Below are 13,559 nucleotides of genomic sequence, written 5' to 3'. Positions count from 1 at the left end.
GTTAACAATATTATAAATAGCATCAATTACCAGAGCCATCTAATCGAGTTTGAATAGATAGCAGCACTATACTGGCATGGTTATCCGATCTCTATGCCCCTTCTATGTAAAATAGAAATAATAATAAATATCCACCTAATAATTAGTTTCATATATAATATTATCCTATCCTATTATATTATATATATATATATATACAGGGTGTGCAGTAAAATCCTTCTAACCTTCATTAATTTGAGAAAGGGGATGATAATTGTTACAAACAGTATTTAAGTATAGTCCTGCTACATGGTAAGAACAGTTACGGTGCCACTGTTGGCAAAAAACGGAGTTAGCGTCACTATCTCCAAAATGGTAGAAGACACGGAAAAATTCAATCACAAAATTTGCACAGCGTCTCCGATTTTGTTCGATAATTCTAAGATAATATTCAGTAATGCTAACAGCAATATATGTAACACGCGCATTTGTTTGGTCACGGTTTCCAATATGCTCTCGACAGAAACACGTTCGAAATGAAATAGAGCAATTAGTTGTCTGTAAATATTTTCATTTTCAATGTGAAAAAAATGCTCTCCGTCAACAATAAGGCACACCTGGAACTTTTTTATACTTATGATGTCATGGATGGTCGTATTAGTCATCATGCCACTAATGACCATATATTTCATCAGACAATAGATCATATTTTGATTGAAAACCATTATGTAATGGATGATAATTCTATGGACTATAGTCATCGTTCACTGAATATTCATATTATGAATTATGCTCATAATACTTTGAATGATCATATTATGGATAATATTGATCATTCTCTGGATGATTATATTATGGGTGACATTCATTATACTCTTGATGATTATATTACGGGTGATATTCATCATTCTCTGGATGATTATATTACGGGTGATATTTACCATACTCTGGATGATTATATTAGGGGTGATATTCATCATACTCTGGATGTTTATATTACGGGTGATATTCATCATACTCGGGATTATGGAGGATATTCATCATAATCTGGATGATTATGGAGGATATTCATCATAATATGGATGATTATGGAGGATATTCATCATAATATGGACGATTATATTATGGATGATATTCATCATACTCGGGATGATAATATTACAAATGATGCCTCATCATACTCTCGATGATCATATGAATATATTCGTCATTCTCTTGATGATAGAATGAAATAGGAGTATAAAATTGTCTAATGACTTATAACAGATCCCACAGATTAAGGCACTCAAATGAAATGGCATTGCTATACCACTTTCTCTCTTAGAGCACAGGGGAAAAAAGAACTTCTGGAACCGCAACTCTAATCTCTCCAGGAAACGATTAAATAGCGATTTTCACTTCGTTTTCTGGTGGCTTATGAATATAATGTCTAAAAAATGAGTATAACAATTGTTTAACCATAATACTTTATATATAGTTAAAAGAAAATAGATATATCTTTCTGGTAAAAGAAAATTCTTATTCTTTTATGAAGCCATCTGTTGCTGTAAAAATTTTAGGTGAGTAAATTGTGTGGGGTATTATTGGGAATAAAATTACAATTCCGTCAAAAAGGACTCCATTTTTTGCAGGAGATTTATGAACGATACAATATAAAAGTATCCAGTTTATGGGATGCGAGGGAAATAAATTTATTTTTCAGTAGATTAACGTGATTTTATGATAGAACTTGAGAAGAATTTATCGATTTAAAAGAAGTCTTTTCTGGAAAGAAAATTTATAACTGTCCTAAAATGCATGTTTTATAGGGACATTTATAGTGAATATAAATTTTAGCCCACTTTCTTTAGAGCAAATTTCCTGATTTATATTGACTAAAAAAAGAGTATACCAGAAAATGAAATTGAAACTGCATTTGCTCAAATACTCAATTTTGATAACGCAAAAAAAAGGAATTAAAAAAAATTACATTTTTGTTTTGTATGTGTTTATGTCCTATAACTTTCCGTTGTCCTGGAAGATATAAATAAATTGAATTCAATATGGATATTGTATTTGTTAGTAGAAAATATAAACGATATGAGCCAACTGAAATATTTTATTAGTAATAAAAGATTAAATTATTCAAGTAATGCACGGTATATGCATTCTTTTCTATTTTAACCTTTAAGTTTTATAGATGCTTTTTACCACAAATTGATATGATAAAATTTATTTTCAAAAAATGAAACTAAAAAAAATTGATATTTTTATGAAAAGTAATTTTCGTCTTGACGAAAGTAATTGAAAAAAGTAATTTTCGTCTTATAATAAATTTCCGCGTTTTAGACCTTCATGAGTTAAAATAAATCACATTTTTGGAAAAAGTTTATCTACCTGTGCCAAAGATAACTCAGGCTTGAATGAGACGAATGAAATTTGGTATACCGTATTTACACCAAATACCTAGATATCTATAAAATGTTCAGCGAAATCCGTTCAGAGGAAGTCTGTCTGTTCGGTAGTTCGAATATAAGTTAATATGAAGAGAGCTAGATGGATGCAATTCGGTTCATATACTTAGCACCGCTCAAATTGTGAGTTAAATCCAATTAGGCGTTAACCGTCTATAAGACTGTAGTTTTAAAAACATGCAAACGCTTTAAGACGCAATGATTTAAATATATAAAATTTGGTACCGGATTTTGTTATTACAAGTGTAGTTTTGCATCCGATTTTGGATTCAGTTTGTTAGGAAAAATGCATCTAAAAAGAGAAATTCGATTTTCGATTGCTATTAGCCACATGTCAGGGATTAATTTCAAATCTCTTTAATCTTGATCATCTACATCTAAATCAAAACATTATTATCTGATGCGGCATTTCCACAGCTTGATATATGCTCAATCAACATCTAATACACAAGTAAAATCTCAATTTTAACTACAACCAATATCGCCATGCTTTTGCAAATTAATCTCAAATTTAGTAATATACCGCCAAATGTCGTAATGAAAATACTGCCAATTTGATAGCAATGAGCCAAATTGGCGACTTTTTCATGGACAATATACAGAAACATTGCTTTTAATTTAGCCATAGAAGATGCTTAATCAGAGGTTTCCTCAACCGGATGCTTTATATTTTCAAGCATGTTTTGACACATCTACACAAATAAAAAAAAAACAATTTAATAATTCATAATTTCATATATTTAAAAACGTAAATAAAATTCTGATTATTATTCCATAATTATATTCATTGCATGAATTTTCGTAACAGAGGTCGATATTACAATTAAACTCCCTTAATATTTCATTAATTATTTAAAAGTTGTAAATGGCAAAAATATTTGCTACGTTTAGTTGTGAATATAAATAACTGAAAAAAAGTTATTTTTTATCTATTCCGAAGCAATGTAATGCAAGAAATTTAAATAGGCAACATAGCTGTCTCGCTGTCTTTGGAAGTTAAAAGATATTTACAGCAAACAACACGATAATAATAAATATTTCAATCAACCACGAAAAATTGGGACTAAATTTAAAGGAGTCACATCTTCCAGTTGGAGCTGAAAAGATGTTAGTGTAATATATTATTGGAATTTAAATATTTAATATTGTTATAGAATTCGATGAAAAGAGATCTAAATTTATTAGTTTGTTTTTGAAAGAATCAAAGTACAGAAACTATTTTATTGACATAATTTGCTTGATAAGTTTCAAACATGTAATCACTATATATGATTTTCAATGCACTAAACGAACGTATATCTTGCTCTAAAATGTCAGTTAGCATTATTGGTGCAATTCATATGCGAAATAGTCCCCATTTCAGCCGAAACTTTTTAAAGATAATATTAGAAAAAGACAGTAGAACAGTTTAATAGTATTTACGATGCACTATAATTCTCCAAGATAATCTCAAAATCAAAGAAAAAAATAATATTTCGTAGTGACTTCGTTGTAAAACTTTGTGCAGTATACAAAATTTGTAGTATCGAATAAACAGAATCTAATGAAAAAGTATTCATCGAAAAAAAAATTTTATATCTTAATTTGCTTTTAAGAAATCCTGTTTTATGTATAACAAGAAATTTCGATTAAAATATCCCCTTCACTGTAAATCTAGCCTGTAAGTTGCATATATATTTATGTTTGTAAATGTTAAGACTCGAGATTGTGCTTGTAATACTGTTCAGTATTTTCTAAAAAATAATATTAGTTTACTTGAGCATGCAGTTAAGAATAACTGAATTAGTACAGCAATTTTTAAAAAGAAATCTATCTGAACGGTACAAAAGTAATAATGGTCTTATCTCCCTTCTCTTGCATAAAATTATGGACCTTGATTAAGGCCTTGAATAGAACAATAGACAAGAAATATAGACCTTTGGCCTGAATCTAGATACTCAATCTGTCACACGGATAAGTATTTTTGACGCCTTTTTGCCGGCCGATTGATACAAGAATTTGACGTAAAATTACAGTATACTTGACGTAAAGCACAGCATACCGAATTTCATTAATTTAGGTCATTGCGTTTACATGCGTGAGAAAATATTGACCGACTGATAGTCAACATTTGATTGATTTTGCTCAAAATTTGAAAGTATCTAAATTTTAGATGATAAACCTGTCTATCCAGTTTTATCTATTTATGTTTTGCAGCTATCCAATCGATTTGTACTACAGCAGCCAGAGAGACGGACTTTCTATCAACGGAGTTCATTCAAAATTTGATAGAAGTCTACGGAATTCCTTATACTAAATTCCAGCCATCTAGCTTAGAATCTTTGAATGATCATTTCCCAGATACAGGCAGACTGACTGACAGAATGATGAGACATACAGCATAGATAAGCAGCAGATACATAATGCCAAAAAATGTTTTTTGGACTTAAAGCCTGAAACGTGGAGATTCTTCAAAATTTCGAATTCATGTTTTTTGACGATTACAATACTTTCTTTGTACATTGTAAAACGAGGGAAAAAAAACAGCGGGAGTCATTTACTCAAAACATTCTCACATACTCTCTAATAGAAGTGCTATCTGAGTGAATGGCTTGTAAGAAAGACACTGGTATACAATAGTTACGAAATATTTACCTTTGGCGTCAATTTAATATTTTTACAGAATCTATCGTGTTATCCTAGGCGAAACTTTCGAAGACTCATCCCTGGCATATCATTAAATAGTATACGAAAATCGAATGAGGCCCTTTTGTTGCATCCAACAGAGATAAAAATTTGACGCAGAATCACACGTATAGTCAAAAAATAACATACCAAATTTGATATATTTAAGTTATAGCGTGTTTGAGTTATTGCATTTGCATGTTTCTAAAAATACAAACAGATAGGCTGATTGTTTAATTGGAACAAAATTTAATAGGCCGTTTGGTAGGGCATTGGATTCGCGTCCCTTGGCTTGCGGGGTTCGAATTCGCCGGTCGAAGAATCCCCGCGTGTGTGGTGGCTGATGCGCGCATAAATCTGTCGTGGTCACAAAGTCCTTCATGTCGAGAGTAATACCGCTGGGGGTACTGGATCAGGGGTGATCGTTCTCTGATTCAAGTCTAAATTACGATCTGTGGTTGAGTGAATGAAATGCAGGGATGAAGTCCGCCCCGTAAAATTGGTTGTGCCGTGTGTATAGCTAAATCGGTCTCTTGGCCCTAGAAGGCTCTACTGAAAAACAAGAGACGCACCCTTGGTTTAAAAATCACTGAGTTCTGAAGTCAGTGGACTTATCTATGACAAGTGCCATTAGAAACAACAACAACATTGGTTATAGATGGTTACAACCTCCTTATAATCTACAGTAAGAAATAAAAATTTAAACGCAATTTCAGAAGAAACTGTATCCGTACTTAGTAATTTTCCTATGTGACTTCCCAGTAATCTACTTCACTACCATGTAAAGAAAAAAACTGAATCACTCGTACGAGAGGAGAATTCTTTCTTTCTTTTGTTGCTCGTGGAACGAAATATCTAATTGTACTTTAAGTGCTTTGTGTTGCTGTGATTGATTAACAGTGAGTTTTCGTTTTGCATGTATTGTTGATTTCTGGTGCTGTCTTTGTGTGGACTTTAGCTGACCCTTGGCTTAATCCACAAATGACTTCTGAAAGTCAGTGGACTTGTCTAGAACATGTGCCATTAGAAACAACAACAACAAAATTTAATAAACGTCCATACTATATTATGTATAGAATTATAGATGTATAGAATTTTATCTTTCTAGCTCACTTCGTTTTGTAATTATCGTATTAGCTTATATTCAAACAGCTGGACAGACTTCTTCTGAATAAAGTTTGCTTAAAATTTGGTAGTTGCACCAGTTTAAACGCAGAACATATTATTCAGTTTAGAGAGTACTCGGAACTATTATCGAAAAAAATGATATGCATATAGTTTATTTAATTTAATCCATTAGTTCGTAAGCAGTGCTTAGAAAGGAAAACATTTTTCTTGCATCAGCCTAATAGTTGAATTTTTTTTGGAAGTGATGTTCTGATAAAAAAGTAATATTATTTTAACCGATAACACGGAGAATTAAACGCGAGTTCCGACGATAATTATTTCATTAGCTTACAAAAATATTGATATAAATATCCGTATATACCGGGTGCGGCATAAATATGTGCCAACTTCAAAAATTCATAATAAGAAAAGTAATGCTCGAAAAAAATTGCGGTTTGTGGGAATATGTTCAGAGAACCTTTGGATTTCGTTATTTCTATTAAAAAAACGTATTTAAAAATAACCGATAGATGGCTCTCACACGGTCATACCGAGACGGTTTATGCAAATCAGGAAAACAGAGCACAGTAACATTATAGTACATTTTATTTTAAAGCAAAAGATGCTCAAAATGATCGCCACCACAAGGTATTAAGCAAGTGAGGCGCGTCTACGCCTATTACAGCTGCGTGTTACATGTCCGCATCGATGCCACTAATGGCCAATTGAATGGCATCTTTCAGTTCCATCAAAGTGGCAGGAGAGCCCCGGTAGACAAGAGACTTCAGATATCCCCACAACCAAAAGTCCGCTGGAGAAAGATCTGGCGATCGTGAGGGCCACTCATTCTTACATCCGTTGCTTATCACTCTGTCCTCAGTGAATGTGTCTAGGAGGAACGCCTTAATTGAACTAGAAACATGGGACGGGGCACCATCCTGCATGAAAGTGACGGAAGATAACGTACGTCTTTGCTGCAAAGCAGGCATAACGTCGTTTCGCAAAAGATTAAGATAGCGTTCTGCAGTGACGGAACAGGCTTTCTAACCAGATGCATGACAACGCTCTTCAAAAAAGAAAGGGCTTAGAATGAAGGACGCAGTGAAACCGCACCAAACAGTCACATGTGGAGAGTATAGTGGCTTAGTCGTGTACGCACGAGGGTTTGATGCTGCCCAGATTCGACTGTTTTGCGTATTGACGTCACCATGCAATGAAAAGTGGGCTTCATCTTTCCACATGATGTTCAGTAACCATTGTGGGTCACGTTCCATTTGTGAGAGCACCCATGTTGCAAAGGCGTGTCTTTCCTCGTAATCTGCTGGCAACAACTGGTGAAATGCCTCCATCTTGTACGGATACAGCTTCAAGATTTCGTGCAGAATGCGTCGGATCGACCTTTCCGGAGTTCCTGTTATTTTACCTGCTTCACGCGCACTGGAACTCCCCTTTGAAGTCTCGGCTGCCACATTTCTCATGACCCTTTGGACAACAGGAACGCGGTCAGCGCTGACGGATGGTCTGCCACTTCGTGGACGATACTCTAATCTTCCCGTTTCCTCAAAACAGCGAACTAAATTCAATATCCCATTCAATGAAATTGGGTTTTTCTTCTCCTTAATTCCTTTCACCGTCCGTAATTGTCGCAATGATTTAGTCGCGGATTCATCGTTCTGATAGAACAGTTTAACCACTAATGCTCGATCCGGTAGCGGCAGCATGCTACTGGCGTCGAATGACAGATCCATTTCTAGCCTCGTGTTTTATTGCTATACTAATTTGCATATAAGAGTCTAGGTATGACGTGTTAGCGCTATCTATTGGTCATTTTTAAATACATTTTTTTTGCACTTTTGGTTGTGGGGATACCTGAAATCCCGTGTATACCGGGGCTTTCTTGCCACTTTTATGGAACTGAAAGACGCCATTCAATTGGCCGTTAGTGGCATCGATGCCGATATGTTACACGCAGCTGTAATAGGCGTAGTTACGCGCCTCACTTGCTTAATGCCTTCTGGTGGCGGTCATGTTGAGCATCTTTTGCTTTAAAATAAAATGTACTATAACGTTACTGTGCTCTGTTATCCTGATTTGCATAAACCGTCTCGTTATGACCGTGTGAGCTCCATACATCGGTCAATTTTTAAATACATTTTTTTTAATGGAAATAGCTAAATCCAAATCTCTCTGAACATATTCCCGCAAACCACAATTTTTTTCGAGGATTACTTTTTTTATTATGATTTTTTGAAATTTGAACGAATTTATGCCGCACCCGGTATAATCGTCCATTGCCGTCAGTAAAGTCGGGCAAAGTTTTAAAATAACCCCGCCCCTTTTATCTGTTTCATTATCGGATATGAAAATCTCAAATTCGGTTCTGGCGTCTAGTAAACGAAACAATTTTTTTAATTTTTAAATTGAACGATTTAATGGTGAATGAATAAATTTTAGGTATGAATAAAAAACAAAGGTTATTAAAATGAGGTCTGCATTTTTTAAAAATTTTATGCTGCTTCATTATATTCTCACTTTATGGATCAAACAAAAGTTTATTGGTAATTTTTTGGTAATTTCAGCATTTTTTTTTTCATTTTGTATTCGGAATTGTATTTTTTTTCCCAATTTGTAGATCGCTATTTGTTTAAATTCGATTTCAGCGATTAACTTTGATTTGAGTGTTCGTGTGTGCTGTGGGTAGAGAAGATCCCATTATAAGAAAACAAAGGCTCATATTGCTATATATTTACATCTACAGTGCACAACAATATATATATATATATTAAGAACTTTGACAATGTGCATGATATTTTCTACTACTTGGAGTATCTCTGGAAACTAAAGGCAGTTTACATTCGAAGCACACAGAGAAAGATAGTTGGCATAGATCCTTTGGGCCATTCGTTGAAACAAAATATGTAACTAAATGTCGTCAGGTTATCCTTTACTGTAAGATTTAGTTTCATTGTTAATTATATTAAGCTAGTATTCTATTTCCCTCATATCAATACTGTCTATAAACAACAGTTTAAATAAAGTTTGTTTAAGCTGTCTGTCGTTTCAAACTCTCTAAAACCACATCTTGAGGAATTAATCTATCTCTTCTCTTTTTATATATTCCCTGTCATTGTAAGATTCAGCTGATTCTTCTTCCCATGATAATTAACGAAGTACTATGCACCATATGGGAAGACAGGCGCGTCAAAAATCTATGAAGCATAGAAACGTTTTGCACTTCAATTGTTACTTTGTTTTTCATTGATTTTTTTCCTTCATTTTACCTAATGTCAACATTTTTCACTTTAAAAATACTGTTACAATTCCAATTATCTTCCATTGTAAAAGTCGTATTTCAGTTAGGTTGTTGTTGTAGTTGTTGTTGTATATGGTTTATTGGCGCAAGAGCCATATTTGGCTATACTGCGCCAAGCATACGGTAAAATCAGATCAGACATTTAAAACAAGACATTTTAAAAACAAGTGAAAGTAATAAAAATCACTTAAAATGCGTCGATACAAATCTTAAAAGACCGTCTTAACATAGGACAATTATTAACGTAAATGTAAAATAATCATATAATAAAATACATTTAACATAAAAGGAAGAACAAACAGATGAAATAGGTGTTATATATAGTTGATGAAACCAATAGCTCTTAAAAATTTAAAAAAGATTTGGGTGGTATTTTTCACCCACTAGGTCTTGCAAGTTAAGAGAAGACGAGTAGAAAAAATTATGACGATGAACATTAAAATCGGGACATTCAATTAAAATATGTTTCACACTAAAAGCAATATGACAAGTGGGGCAAATTGGCACCCTTTCACCCAAGATGAGATGACGATGAGTAAAACGGGTGTGTCCTATACGGAGGCGAGTCAATTTCACATCAACCTCCCGTTTATGGTGAACAGGCCATAAACCAACTGTAGGCTTGACGGAATGAAAATCGTAGTGAAAAATATCTTAATGTCGCAATATGGAAGTTTATGGGACAGAAAAGAGTCAGCAGATTTTGCCGCTGAATCAGCTTCTTCATTCCCAGAAATGCCTACGTGACTCGGAATCCAACAAAAAAGGAGTATTTCAGTTAGGAAAAAAAATCACGTTTTATCATTTGAAAATTTTCGAAATTTTATACGCGTAATTGGGAGAACTGGACTATTATTTATTTTTTATCCGTATAATATATGAATTCAAAATTTTATTTTGTTCCTTCGAATAGTATGTTCACAACGGCAACAGTATTGAACATTATAACTTTTTAAAATATATAATTACTTGTATTTTTCACTTTTACTACACAATTCAAATTTTGAGTGAAACAGCAAATAATTAAATAGTTGCATTCACATAAGGAAGTCATTAAAAAGGAGTGCGGTTAAGTTTAGTTTAGTTATATTAACGTCCCGTTGTAAAGCAACACTAGGGCTATTTTGGACGTACCTTGTAATTTTCAACCGTGGTCAGATGACGAGGACGACACCTTAGCTGCCATCTCCCTCTCCACACCACACCTGCTGGAGGACGTTTTGGCTTGGCGTATTTAATGTTCAACAGACCCCCTTACATGACGGTTCTTCGGCGGAATCGAGTCTCGAACCTGAAACTTACCGGCTCCGAAACCGAAACCTTACCATTAGGCTACCGCGACCCGTAGTGCGGTTGAATATACATAACAAAATATGTCCCAAATTCTTTATTTTGGAACCTTTCTTATATCCTTAACTATCACAGCGCTCGACATTTTTTAGTGTGAATGGAAATGAAGATTTTGAGCTTAGAAAAAGACCTAAAAGTGCAAAGATTGTTGGTAGTTACTTCTAGAGTAGTTGACACTTGCTACAAAAATTTTTTTTCCAAATTGTAGTTAGAATTTTAATGAAAAATTAATCAAAATGGAAACATTTTTCTCAATAATTTTGGAGTATATAATTAAGCATAAAAATTTTGACACCACTTTAATATAATTGAAAATCTAAATTTTTAATTTTAATGTCATTTCTATATGATATTTTCACCCAATTTAAAAATAAATATTCATTATTATATTTTACCGCAATTCTTTCCACAATTTTAATATCTATTTTAGATTTTAAAGTAAATATTTAATATCTAAAGTAGATAATCCACAATTTTAATATCACGTTTATTGCGATTGTTTTACATACATTTTGTGTGTGTATGTGTGTGGATTATTGCTATAATTAATAGTAAATTTTTAAAAAGAATATAAACACAGCCGAAACAATGAGATACTATATAGTTTTCAAACTAGAGGTCCAAAACTCAAATTTTCTAACTTATGTATGTGACAATCTCGCCTCATCACCTGCCACCTCTATCACTTATTTCATCCTCGCAGTTCCATTTCTTTCGAAATTCGAAGAGTAAATGATGGAAGGATGGACGTTTCTTTTTCCTTTCACTTCACTTCAATCGAATTTAACTATAACTTTCCGGCTCGCCGACAAGATTCTTTTTTATCAGGTAGCTACAATCTCGGTTGCAATCGAGCTGCAATCTACAGAGTAAAAGTGATTCGCTTTTCAGAAATTTAATACTAAGACATCTAGCATTCCCCAAGTCGAATCTAAGCATAAAGTTAAAGGAAAAATCGTATCGGTTGAATCTTAAGCCCTCCTATCAATGAATAGAAATTAAATACATGATATAATGCATAAATGATTGATAAAACACGCTTGACATACATGAATAACAATAAGACAAAAACTTCAATAAAGTCGCGTATAAAAAGAAAAACTGAATTAACATAGATAGTAAGTCTGAAAATTTTATATTTTACCTCTACATTACATAAGAAAATGCTAAAGATTAAACATTTTGCGCTCATAAATAAAGATGGCTTATGCATACAGAGAATTCTAATTAAGAGGACTTGCGCTGATTTAAAAAAATAGTATACTTTTACCTTGATTATGACACTTTATTGAAATTGAATATAAGAAGCTATAGTAATATCTTTTACATTTTCTTTGATGTGATCTAAGGAAAATTACTTTATTCACGCATTTTTGGGGATTCATATACTACTGCTGCTAAGCTAAATCACACTTCCGTTCCTATAGTTAAGTTGCTTCTGATCACTTTCGGACAGATGGAAATTTAAAGGGGAAATAAAAGGTGATTTTTTAAAGATATTATGCGTTGGGAATGAGGAAAGTTTTTAAAATTATATGAAATAAAATTAAGGAGTTTGGAATCGGCAGTGGCAAGTTTTTGGTAAATATGATTTAGGGTACAATTTTATTAACTGAAATCGCGGTAGGAAAGACAAAGTCCAAACAAATCAATATCAGTATTATTATTATTAATAATGTTAAGTATTATTGTGATGTTAAGTGTTTTTTTAAACTTAATTAAACACATGAATAGAACCTCCCCCCGGCTCTGCCATAGCATAGGAGTAATTGAATGATAGCCATCATAAAAGTATTAAGGCGATAACTATGGCTGAATCTTAGTGCTCCTCAATGGTCATGGTACAAAGGTTCCTGTAAGAAATATGTCCTGTCTTCGCAGTGTAGGCGACTAGATGTTTGTACTTGTTTTACCTCCTTTTAAAGATTTTAGCATAATGAAATTGAAATTTGGTTTCGGTAGTATGTATTATTTTATTATTATATTATGTATTATTTATGTATTATTCGAAATAACAGATTTATTCTTTAAATCATGGTACTGAAATGACCAATTGAAATGGTTGCTAAAGAATGAAATGAAGATTTTTTTGGTTTAACGCCATAAAAGCCATTTTGGCTATAAGTAATGCAGTAAATAAAAGCACCGCTAAAAAAAGAAAAATTTATAAATTCATATTAAAAATTATTATGAATATATCTAAAAATGGAATGAATTATATAATGAAATTAGGTATGTTAGGCAGATGGCATTTAGTTAATACAGTAATTGGCCAGTATTCGAGTTTTAGGGGACCAATACACTGTTTTCATAATAGCACATGCCTATGTCTTTTAGGAAAGGAATATTCCTTTGCCTCTCAATTGTAATCATTGTTAAGGGAATTTATTCCGGTACAAGGCCGCCGTTGACAGACACGATATAATCAATAAAATAGTAAATACCATCTCATCGATCCACGATGTCGTTACTAAACCGCAATTTGTCATGGTGCCATGTGTTACTTACTAAAATATATTCAATAAATTTTAGTAAGTAAAATAATTAGTGAGATGGATTAACTCATTTATCCTTACACATTTTCGAAAATCTTGAATTCGATTGGATACAGTTCACATTCTTTTCTTTTTCGAATAAATTATTGTGGATAGTTTGATTTTTGTGACAGCTACTTCTGCATAATCAAACTCTAC

General features: G+C 33.0%; 1 protein-coding gene across 1 annotated transcript; it reads left to right on the top strand.

Moving 5' to 3' along the window:
- The first annotated feature begins 569 nt into the window (after positions 1 to 569).
- On the top strand, positions 570 to 1,025 carry LOC129968236 (histidine-rich protein PFHRP-II-like). The gene has a single exon (XM_056082090.1). The coding sequence runs from the start codon at positions 570 to 572 to the stop codon at positions 1,023 to 1,025; it is 456 nt and encodes a 151-aa protein (XP_055938065.1).
- Positions 1,026 to 13,559: the final 12,534 nt, after the last annotated feature.

This window comes from Argiope bruennichi, chromosome 5 (assembly GCF_947563725.1).
Source record: "Argiope bruennichi chromosome 5, qqArgBrue1.1, whole genome shotgun sequence".
Lineage (NCBI taxonomy): Eukaryota > Metazoa > Arthropoda > Arachnida > Araneae > Araneidae > Argiope > Argiope bruennichi.
Note: the sequence above shows the minus strand (reverse complement) of the source record. Positions and strands in the feature narration are given on the sequence as shown.

Excerpts from the sequence above, each read along its gene's own strand:
- LOC129968236 (XM_056082090.1), top strand. The coding sequence starts at position 570 with ATGCTCTCCGTCAACAATAAGGCACACCTGGAACTTTTTTATACTTAT.